Here is a 12,069-nt window from a genome sequence, read left to right on the forward strand (position 1 = left end):
TTTCTTTTCATTCTCTTAACATTGTCTTTTGAAAAGCACAAGTTTTTAATTTTGATGAAGGGTTTTTGGTGTCATTTCTTTCTTTTTTTTTTTTTTTTTGTGAGGAAGATCAGCCCTGAGCTAACATCCATGCCAGTCATCCTCTTTTTGCTGAGGAAGACTGGGCCTGGGCTAACATCTGTGCCCATCTTCCTCCACTTTATACGGGACGCTGCCACAGCATGGCCTGACAAGCGGTGCATCGGTGCATGCCCAGGATCCGAACCCAGGCCGCCAGCAACAGAGTGTGTGCACTTAACTGCTACGCCACAGGGCCAGCCCCCTTTGGTGTCATTTCTAAGAAATCTTTGTGTAACCCAAAGTCACCGTGACTTCCTCCTATATTTTCTTTAAAAATCTGTAGTTTTAGGTTTTCATTTAGGTGTGTGGTACACTTAGAATTAATTTTTGTATACGGTGTGAAGTATGGATGGAGGTTCTTCTTTTTTTTTTTTTTGCATATGGAAGCCATTTGCTCCTGCACCATTTGTTGAAAAGACTATCCTTTCTCCACGAAAATGCCTTTACATCTTTATTGAAAATTAGTTGTCCATATATTTGTTGGTCTGTTTTTGGACTCTCTTTTCTATTCCATTAACCTATTTGCCTATCCTGACACAAATACCACACTATCTTGATTACTGATAGCTTTAATAATAAGTTTGATACCAGGTGCATTAATCTTTCAACTTAGTTATTTCAAAGTTGTTTTGGCTCTTCTTGGTTGCTTGTATTTCCATATAAATTTTAAAATTTGCTTACCAATTACAAAAAAAAAATCCTGTTGAGATTTTGAGTTGGACTGTGTTATACCTGTAGATCAATTTAGAAAGAAATGATATCTTAAAAATATTGGGTTGTCTGGGGGCCAGCCCTGTGGCATAGTGGTTAAGTGCACGTGCTCTGCTGCTGGCAGCCTAGGTTCGGATCCTGGCCACGCACTGACGCACCGCTTGTCAGGCCATGCTGTGGCGGCGTCCCATATAAAGTGGAGGAAGATGGGCACGGATGTTAGCCCAGGGCCAGTCTTCCTCAGCAAAAAGAGGAGGATTGGCTGATCTTCCTCACACATACACACAAAATTGGGTTTTCTAACTCATGAACATGGTATATCTCTCATATATCTTCTTTCTCTCAGCAGTGTTTTGTAGTTTTCAGTGTAAAGGTCTTGCACATCTTTTGTTCAGATATATCCCTAAATATTTCATATTTTGATTATACATAGCATTATTTATTAAAATTCTGATTCCCAATTGTTCTTGATGGTATACAGAAATATAATTGATTTTTGTATATCGATCTTATATTCTGCAACCTTGCTAAACTCAGGTATTGGTTCTAGTGGCAATTCTATAGATTCATGTGATTTTCTACACAGACCATCATGTCATCAGCAAAAAAACCCCCACCAGTTTTATTTCTTTCTTTCTCATCTGAATGCCTTTTATTTTTTTTTCTTACCTTACTACACTGGCTATAATTTCCAGCATAATGTTGCATAGAAGCAAAAAGAGTGAATATCCTTTTTTGTCCCTACTGCGGGAGAAAGCATTCAGTGTTTCACCATTAAGTATGGTATTAGTTGTAGATTTTTAATAAATGCCTTTTATTAGGTGAAGAAGCTGTGACTGTTATTGATTTCCATTCCATTGTGGTCAGAGAACATAACTTTCTACGATTTAAATCCTTTGTTTGAGACTTGTTTTATGATATCACTTAAATGTTTTTTGGTATAACTGCTGCGTAGATATCATTTGACAAATGCTTTTTTTGGTGTAACTACTGTTTTGGATGAAATTATGTAGTAGTCTAGCACATCTGATCCACCCTCATATCATCAAATAAATATCTCATCTTAATCATTTGGTGAGACCAGGAACTTAGCATGTTAATAAGAATAAACGAGAAGGAGCACAGGATAAGAAGAGAAAAGTAGAAAGATATTACAACTCATCAGGAAGTGAGATTATGAAATTAGATCATCTAATTTTTTAAAACAAAAATAACAATAGTAATAACTACTTATAAATTTTGGCTGAAACTTTTTTTTCAAATTAATGAAACTAGTATATTTTATCAGCTAAATAGATTGTGTTGATTATTAAATAGGCAAAACCAACCAACCAAACAACTGGAAGCAAATACTAACCTGAGCAGCTCCCAAAGGAGGGACACGTAAACGCTTCATAGCCTTTTGTCTGTCACCATCTTCAAGTTCGTTGGTCACTACAGCCTAGAAAGACAACATTATTAAATTTTGACACAGGTTATACTAAACTTTAATGCATAAATAATTCTGAACCATTTAAATATATGTTATTCCGATAACCTCTTGGTGACCATATACTAATAAGGCAAAAGAAAAAAAATCTTGGTAAAAATATATGTATTCAAAGCTAGCAACTAATTACAGAAGGAAAATAGAAATGAAGAATTATTTCACTAAAAATAAGACATGAATGTCATTAAAAATATGTGGTATATAAGTGAGATTACTGTACCTCAGTTTCAGAGATGAGCTGGTTGATTTTTTTGCACGTGTAAAATGGGGCCACTTCTACATGAGCCACTCGCCAATCTGCTCCACGAGATGTTTCCAGGATCTTGTCATGCTTTTTAAGGATTTTTCGAAACCCTGTAAAATTCAGATTCTACAGAGAGAAATGAAAAACACTACTATAAATTCCACCACCATAAAAGAAAGTGAAAAATAATAAGCACTATGCATTGACAGAGGTGACTGGATGAAGATTGAGTACCAAGGAAAACAGCAATGCTTTCATAAAACCATTTACTACTAAAAGAATAAGACTCTTCTTTCTTATTTCATTCATTCATTTCAAGGTAGTATGTATCAGTAATACAAAGAACCCTGAACTATGAACCCTATTATTTTGATCTCAAGTAAATTAACGGAAGTCCTAAACTGAAAACATTTTTATTTCTGTTTTCCTATATACAATTGTTCTCAAAAAGTTTATTTATATCATTTTGCTTCTCTGATCAAAAGACTATTTTCAGAAAATATTTTGGATTTATCATGCACTGAATAAATTTATTAGTTCTTTGCTTTCTGAAGGACTGGCATAGTTATATGTTTCCCTCCTACTGTGCAAGCATGTACGCATCAGCATGGAAAATGGAAGATCGTCCAGTTCTCTTAACTTTCATTTTGCTTCCATCCATTCTCAGTTTGGGGATGGGAGTGCAAAGAGGAGGCAGTAGAAAAGAAGTGATCATACTTACAAGGTTTTGCTGATAATGGGTAGGAGCTCGAATTTTTCCTCTATTCCTACAATATCAAAATACTACACTTTTCTACATTCTCAAATTCGGTTGTTCTTTGATAACATGCAAAAAAAGCAGGAAACTGGATTTGCAAGGTTCTTTATAATTTTATTTATTTATTTTTCCCCCGCAAAGCCCCAGTAGATAGTTGTATGTCATAGTTGCACATCCTTCTAGCTGTTGTATATGGGACGCAGCCTCAGCATGGCCAGAGAAGCGGTGCGTTGGTGCACGCCCGGGATCCGAACCCGGGCCGCCAGCAGCGGAGCGTGCACACTTAACTACTAAGCCATGGGGCCAGCCCTGCAAGGTTCTTTAAACCAGAGGTCTCTCAGATTTGCTGATCACATATTCCCATCAATAAAAAAATTGACAGGGGCTGGGGGGTGGCGGGTGGGCACAAGAGGTGGAGGGTTACACTTATATGGTGACTGATAAACAATAATGTACAACAAAAATTTCACAACTAAAAAAAAAATTGAGCACTACTCTAAATTAGGCTTTGCTTGCTTGCTGGTTTGTTTATAATTTTTTTCTCATACTTGAATGGATCATCTTAAACTCTCCTTGGGTTGCATATACCATAACTTGGAGACTTCTTTCAATCAATTTCCTTTCTCCTCATTCTCAAAGTAAATATATTCTTACAGAATAGACAGGCTTAAAGAATAGAGGATAGATCAGAACTTTTATAATTAACAATTATTTTTGTTTTCCCAAGGAGCTTTCTATAATGACCCAAAACAAAAGCTTCTAGGAAAGTTAATAAACTTTAACAAGGGTTATTTCTGTGTAACAGGCAAGCACAATTAATGAGAAGTGTTAATGTTTTATAGCATTATAAAAAAGAAGAAATACACTTTTGCTCTTTTAAAAAATAAATTTTAGGGGCCTGCCTGGTGGAGCAGTCGTTAAGTGCACACGCTCCGCTTCGGCGGCCTGGGGTTCACAGGTTCGGATCCTGGGCACGCACCGACGCACCACTTGATAAGCCATGCTGTGGCAGTGTCCCATATAAAGTAGAGGAAGTTGGGCACGGATGTTAGCCCAGGGCCAATCTTCCTCAAGAAAAAAAAGGGGAGGATTGGCATCAGATGTTAGCTCAGGGCTAGTCCTCCTCACAAAAAAATAAATAAATTATAAAGCTATGGATAAATTTCAAAGGAAAGGAATTTCCCATCATACATAATTATTTCTCTATTCTTCTAAAATTATTTTCCACCTAGGCTCTTCTTTGAATGATAAAATATTAAATCACCAAAGAAGAAGGTAAATTTATGAAAGGGAGAGATGGAAATAAGTTCATGCATTAACAATTGAGATTACTACAGATATGAGACTATAATTACCTTTTATTTTAAAATTCCAATATTGGGGCCAGCCCCATGGCTTAGCGGCTAAGTGCGTGCGCTCCGCTACTGGCGGCCCGGGCTCGGATCCCGGGCACGCACCAACACACTGCTTGTCGGGCCATGCTGAGGCGGCATCCCACATACAGCAACTAGAAGGATGTGCAACTATAACATACAACTATCTACTGGGGCTTTGGGGAAAAAAAGGAGGAGGATTGGCAACAGATGTTAGCTCAGGGCTGGTCTTCCTCAGCAAAAAGAGGAGGATTGGCATGGCTGTTAGCTCAGGGCTGATCTTCCTCACAAAAAAAATAAAAAAATAAATTAAAAAATACAACAGACTTAAAAAAAAAAAAATTCCAATATTTACCCATGGTAATACTGTTGTTGTATAACCTATAGTTTTTATATAGTATATGATCCTGTGATGATCCTAACCACTGATTATAAGTAATAATCACAAGAGTAAATTGGGAAAAAATAGTGCATAATGTCTCTCTAAAATCAGGGAGATGCTTCTGCCTTAAATAAACATTTAAATGTTTATTATTGAACAAATAATCTGTTTTTCAATAAATTCTTTATAGATTTAACTATGTAAAGGACTATAAAGAATTATAAATAAATAAATGCCCTGTATTTCCACAATTTAACATATACAGTAGTTGAATTTTTCAGATTGGGTTTTAAAAATATTGAGTAATATATTTTCTACACACATTTGCTGTGATCTAATTTCTTTTGCAAATTTTTTTTAATACAGTTATATTGCAGCCTCTGGATAATAAAATTGGAAGGATTCTTAGTGGCAAGTTGAAAAGTCAGTATCTTTTGTATTATTAGTGCTAGTTGAAGGAAAGTTAACTGTCCAAGTGCTTTTGTGGAAATTTTTCTATATAGGTTAGGAGGAATATAAAAGCTGTTACATAGCCAACAGTAGTTGGGTAGACATATATTACTCCTTATTTCTACTCACCACTACCAGAGATGCCTCTAAAAATAGGAAGCAAACTATTAGTCCTTGAGTCAAGGGCTACTCCTGAATATTGTAAAAAAAAGGTTTTAGAAAACTAATCTTCAAAAACAGAAGTCCTGTTAACACTATTTTACCAACTCTGATTCTTGATTTTTAGCCAATAAGAACATGTGAAATTCCAATAAGAACCTAAAGAATAATGACATACTAAGGATTTCCCTTTTTCGATTGGCCCAATAGTACAGCTCAAGCTAATTCCATTTACCATAATTTCTCAATTACGTAAAGGTTCATTCTCCAGGGTTAAGAATCCAAGTACCTGATAGTTCTGCAGCAGGATAAGACTGAGGTAGAACTCGCTGAAGGCCAGTTTAAGGTCTTTAATATTCCTATGTTGGACACGTTCCTCATGGGACAAATGGAAGACTGGTTTTCTGCGTTGGCGAAGAGTAGTAACACCAGTGCTTTCTTTCTGTGCATCCAGTGATGACTGAAGCTCATTCTGAAGTGTAGCAAACCTACGCTGAGCCTCTGCGAGCTTTTCTACAAGAAATAGAACAGAATTGTCAAATCATCAAGATAAAAAAGCTGGTAAAAGTTCTCACTGATTTCTGAATTTTTACCAATTATCCTACTTTGTTTCCACAAAATTTCTAGGAAAAAATGTTACATGTAATATTTAGAACTGGATAGGAAAAAATGTTTTGGTGTAACACCCTCCTTTCATTCTACCCTACCCTGCCCTCCCTGCAAAACCTCAAGTGTACACTTTCTTTTTACAGATGATGACATAGAATTTAAAAAGCTACTAAGAGTGACAATGAAAATGGTACAGAGGCAGTTCTCAAAAGGTTAAACACAGTTACCTTATGATCCAGCAATTCCACTCATAGGTATATAAGCAAGAGAACTCAAACATATGTTCACACAAGATCTTGTACACATACACAAATGTATATTCCTGACAGTCAAAAAGTAGAAACCACCAAAATATCCATTAACTGATGAATGGATAAAAAAATGTGGTATATATGTACAATGGAATAAACCATAAAAAAGAATAAAGTACTGATTCATGCTACAACACAGATGAATCTTGAAGACCTCATGGTAAGTGAAATAAGCCAGACACAAAATGCCACATATTGTATAATTCCATTTATATGAAATGTCCAGAACAGGCAAACCCACAGAGACAGAAAGTAGATTAGTGGTGACCAGGGTCTAGGGGGAGGGAGGAATGGGGAATGACTGACTGCTAATGGGTATGGAGTCTTTTGGAGTGATGAAAACATCCTGGAATTAGATAGTGGTGATGGTTGTACAACCATGTGAATATAATAAAAACCACTGAATTGTACATTTTAAAAGGGTGAATTTTATATGTGAATATCTCAATTTTTCAAAAAAGCTATTAATAAACTTTCACAGTTAGTGCAGAAACAGGATTAGAATTTGGGCTCTAGATTTCTAATCAGCTGCATTTCTCACTACATCTCATTACTTCTCCAAGACATGTGTTACAAGAAGAGACTAAGACTGGCAAATTATACATAAGAAAAAAAAAATGTGGTATATCTGGCTGGATATATATATATCCATATATATAAATATCCATATATATATAAATATATATCCATACATATATCCATATATGGATATCCAATATATATATAAATATATCCAAAACATATATATGGATATATATGTGTTGTACATACATCTAAAAATAATGCTCTGGTACTTTTCTTCCAAAGTCACAATTTAGTACATTGAAACCAGGCAAATTTGGTTCAAATCCTTACCTCACCATTAACTAGCTGTATGGTTTTAGTCAAGTTTGTTTTTGAAACTCTTCTAAGCCTTTCCTAGATGAAATAGAGACAGTACCAATATGAAATAGAGACACCACTTCATAAAGTGGTTGTAAAGATTAAATGAAATGAAGCATAGAACATCTAACATTGTTAGCGCTCAAATAATAATAATAATTATACAATAATAACAAAGTATCGTTTACAGTTAATTCTTTCTCAAAGTTTTCCCCTTCTTTGCTTTGTATACTGCTATATTATCTTGTCTTCCCCTAACCTTCAGTCTTTTTGTCTTTGCAGGCACTGCTTCTTCATGTTTCACTGCTCTTTCTTTTAGAGAAATTATGTCTAGAGGATGCTTCCAAGATTCATCTCTATCCTCAATTATTTACATGACTTTTCTTATCTTTGATAATCTACTTATTTTTTCTTGTATGTCCTGTGACTCCAAATTGTATTCAAAACCAAAACCATGATTCCATTCCTCTTTCCAAATAAATTTCATCCATCAATATCACTACCAACTACACCCCCTGAGGAGGCCCAGGAAATACTCCTTTTACTGAGGTGTAGAGAAATATATTAGTGAGGAGAGCACTTGCATTCTCAAAAAGCTCTGTGGTTGCTCTCCACTGTAGGCCAAGGATGACCATAGGAGATGTGTTCATTGACACAGGCTCCCTGATTTCAATGGAGATGACAGGATCCTGGAATAGAAGGGCCAGGTGGCAACACTTCACCATCAAAGACAAGGTGGGTACATTTACCATAAAAGGCAACAGGCAAATCAGTAATCAGAAGGTTTTAGCCCACAGAGATTTTGGCTGTGGTTAATTGATCATGGTTATCCTCAGGAATGAAACAGATAGACAACCTATTAGAATATTGCTTAATCAATATAACAGAAAAAACCTCCAAGTCTGGTAACCAAATACTTGATTTTAGTCACCACAATAGAGTCATGACCTCTCCCCTCGTTTCCAGACCTAAGCTAGCTCACAGACCCAAAGACTCTTGAGTGAATGGGATGCCAGGCTCCCTTTTGAATGGTTCCTGCAGCACTGCCGAAAGTATATACTGTAAATCTTCCTCCAAGCCTTCCTCAGAGGGGCTAGTGGCCATTTACTAGAGTGACTGTCCACTGGGGAAAAGGAAATATCCAGACTTTTCAAGAATTTCTAGATACTGCCTTTTGTATTAGTTTTCTATTGCTGTATAACAAACTGCCACAAAATTAGCGGCCTAAACAAAACCCATTATTTAGCTCACAGTTTTGTAGGTCAGAAGTCCAAGCATGGGGGCCAGCCCCATGGCTTAGCGGTTAAGTGCACGCACTCCGCTACTGGCGGCCCGGGTTCGGATCCCGGGTGCACACCGACGCACTGCTTGCCCAGCCATGCTGAGGTAGCGTCCCACATACAGCAACTAGAAGGATGTGCAACTATGACATACAACTATCTACTGGGGCTTTGGGGAGAAAAAAAAGGAAAAAAAAAAAGAAGTCCAAGCATGATGTAACTAACTCCTGTCAGAGTCCATAAGGCTAAACTCAAGGTGTCAGCTGGGGTGCTTTCACATCTGGAGCTTGGGTTTCTCTTTCAAGCTCACTTGGTTGTAGCAGAATTCACTTCTTTGCAGCTGTAGGACTGAAGTCTCCATTTCCTTGCTGGCTGTCACTTGGGATCTGCTTTTAGCTTCTAGAGAACACCTTTACTCCTCTCCATCTTTAAAGTCAGCAACAAAGAAACTTGCATGTCAAATCCCTCTCATGCTTTGAATTTTTCTCCTCAGGAATAGCTCAGTCCCTTTTAAGGGCTCACCTTAAGTAGGTCAGGTTCACGTGTGATAATCTCTCTTCCTTAAAGTCAACTGATTTGGGATCCACAAAATCCCCTCAAACTAGCACCTAGGTTAGTGTTTGATTGAATAATTGAGAGAAGTTATGTGTACATCATGGGGAAGGGGTCTTAGAGGCCACCTTAGAATTATGCCTACCATATCTCTGAACTAATGCAAATTTCTGGAGACTCCAAATGCCATTTGGTCCAGTAGTCAAATGGAAATTTACAGTATTCAAGTGATAAATGGAATACTAGCTCAGTTTTAACTCAAAGTGGACCCAGTTGGTCCATAGACTTATATTATGACTACTTTCCTAGTTCTAGAATATATAATTGGAAAAGAAATACCAGGCCATTCGTAGAATCTCCACATTGATTCTGACCCCGGGGTAAGGGCCATTATGATAGGAAGAGCTAGTGGAAGTTCCTGGAACTTCTATCAATATAGTACCCCAGAAGCAAAAACACATCCCTAGGAGAACTTCAGAGGTTAGTGCCACCACCAGAGACTTGAAAGACACAGGGATGATGATATCTATCACATCCTCATTTAATTCATCTGTTTAGCCTGTGCACAAGTTGGATGGATCTTGAAGAATGTGGGATTACTGTAAAATTAATCAGGTGGTCACTTTGATAGCAGCTGCTATTCTAGATGTGGTATCATCACTTCAGCAAATCAACCGAGCCTCTAGCACCTGGTATGCAGTTATGCACCTAATAATACAGCTACTCAACTGGCAGCAAAGACCAGCAATGAGCCCCAGATATTCCCCATTGGGAGTGGTCAGCCACCTATGAGCAGGCTGAGTGCACTGGATGCTGTCTATCATGCAGAGGGCAGAGATTTGTCCTCCCTAGAATAAAAGCATTCTTGATATGGCTGTGCCCTCCTTGCTCATAATGCTTCTGCTAGCGCTACTATCAACCGGAATGCCTTATAGACCTCAGTATTTATTCAAAACACAAAGTAAGTTTATAAGAATGTTGACCCATCGTAGATGATTCAGGTTAGTTAATCTTGTTTATTACATGCAACTCTTGTACTGCTTTCACCTGGAATTCTTTTTTCTCATTGAGGTATAATTTTTTTTTAATAATTTTATTTATTTATTTTTCCCCCCAAAGCCCCAGTAGATAGTTGTATGTCATAGCTGCACATCCTTCTAGTTGCTGTATGTGGGACACAGCCTCAGCATGGCCAGAGAAGTAGTACGTCGTGCGCGCCCAGGATCCGAACCTGGGCCGCCAGCAGCGGAGCGCGCGCACTTAACCGCTAAGCCACGGGGCCAGCCCTCATTGAGGTATAATTGACATAACATTATATTAGTTTCAGGTGTACAACAAAAGGATTCAATATTTGTATATAAGGCAAAATGACCACCACAGTAAGTCCAGTTAACATCTATCACCATACACAGTCACAAATTTTTTTTTTCTTGTGCTGAGAACTTTCAAGATCCTGGAATTCTTATTACCTGAAATTGTTACACCTCTAATACTGAAGTGTGAAATCTCCATATTCTTCCATTTTTCTCTCTAATCTCAACTCATTTCTTATTCTCTTACAACTCCAGCCTCAGCAGACTATTTGTTATTCTCCTCACTCCCAGACATGTCATGTACTTTAATGCCCCTATGCATTTGGATAGGTTTTTCCCTTGCCCTGGCACACTACACTCCAACTCCCTCCACCTCTATCCCCAAACACACTCCTCCAAGCATTTGGCAAATGCCCATGCATTTTCAAAGACCTAATATAAATCTTACTTCTTCTAGGAGCTTTTCCTCAACCCCTATCTTTTCCTCCAAGTCAAGTGAATGCTTCTTCATGTCAGTTTCCACAGTACTTTGCAAAACTCTAAAATACCAAGTATTAGATTGTACATAAACCTAAAAAATTAGATAATTGGTAAATAAACACATTAGATGTACTCTGATACTTTCTATTCTACTATATTTTATTCATATTTTTAGAAAATGCCTGTGATGACCCCAGGTATTTTAATTTCCTGACCCATTTATTGGGTCACAACCTACAGTTCAAAGGACTATTAATTTAGATGATAGTCTGTTTTTTTTGTGAAAATGCCATCCTGAAATTGTTACCCCAGGACCATGGGCATTCCCCAATTCAGTCTTAGAAAGAAAGAAAAGACAGAAGGGAGGGAGGAGGAAAGAAAAAAGAAAAGAGAAAGAGAATGAAGTTGGTTTCACGTGGATTGTTTTTAATAGAAACCTTTCAATCACTTTTTTTTTAACAAAATGAAGAAAGCAAAATTTATTGTTGCTGGTACATAAATAATTGTAATTTTAATTTTCATCAGATGTGTTAAAAAGAAAGCAAGACAGATTGGTTGCTTTAATTCACTTCCTCCATACCCCTCATCCTTCAACAGCTTTTAAGTAACTGATTCTGTTGTAATGAACTCAAGAGAATCATGATGTAGGAAGAAATGCTAACAGGAATTTAAAACAGTATTACAGACTATAATCACCTTAATTAAATAAATATATATTTAATCCACATTTTAACACACACATAAGCAAAGAGCAAAACCAGCCATTAAGTCATAGTTTAGATATATATGTACTAAATACATATAATCATTTGTAAGACGAACATTTCGCATTTCAGTGAAAGATTCTTATGTTTCACTATACACACTCAGTGGTATAACAATATACAGTGCATCAAATTCAATAAGAATAAAGAAAAATAATAAACATATAGCAAGACACTATAATAGCAATAGTTC

General features: G+C 36.9%; 1 protein-coding gene across 1 annotated transcript in view; it reads right to left on the minus strand.

The window, feature by feature from the left end:
- Positions 1-12,069, minus strand: part of XPR1 (xenotropic and polytropic retrovirus receptor 1) — a 210,112-nt gene that overhangs the window by 74,758 nt on the left and 123,285 nt on the right. The window contains exons 4-6 of the mRNA XM_058539935.1: positions 5,975-6,198; positions 2,541-2,690; positions 2,189-2,272 (exon numbers count right to left, since the gene is read on the minus strand). Coding sequence (XP_058395918.1) covers positions 2,189-2,272; positions 2,541-2,690; positions 5,975-6,198 — 458 coding nt within the window. The remainder of the gene's footprint in view (positions 1-2,188; positions 2,273-2,540; positions 2,691-5,974; positions 6,199-12,069) is intronic.

The sequence above is a fragment of the Diceros bicornis genome, chromosome 4 (assembly GCF_020826845.1).
Source record: "Diceros bicornis minor isolate mBicDic1 chromosome 4, mDicBic1.mat.cur, whole genome shotgun sequence".
NCBI classification, from domain to species: domain Eukaryota; kingdom Metazoa; phylum Chordata; class Mammalia; order Perissodactyla; family Rhinocerotidae; genus Diceros; species Diceros bicornis.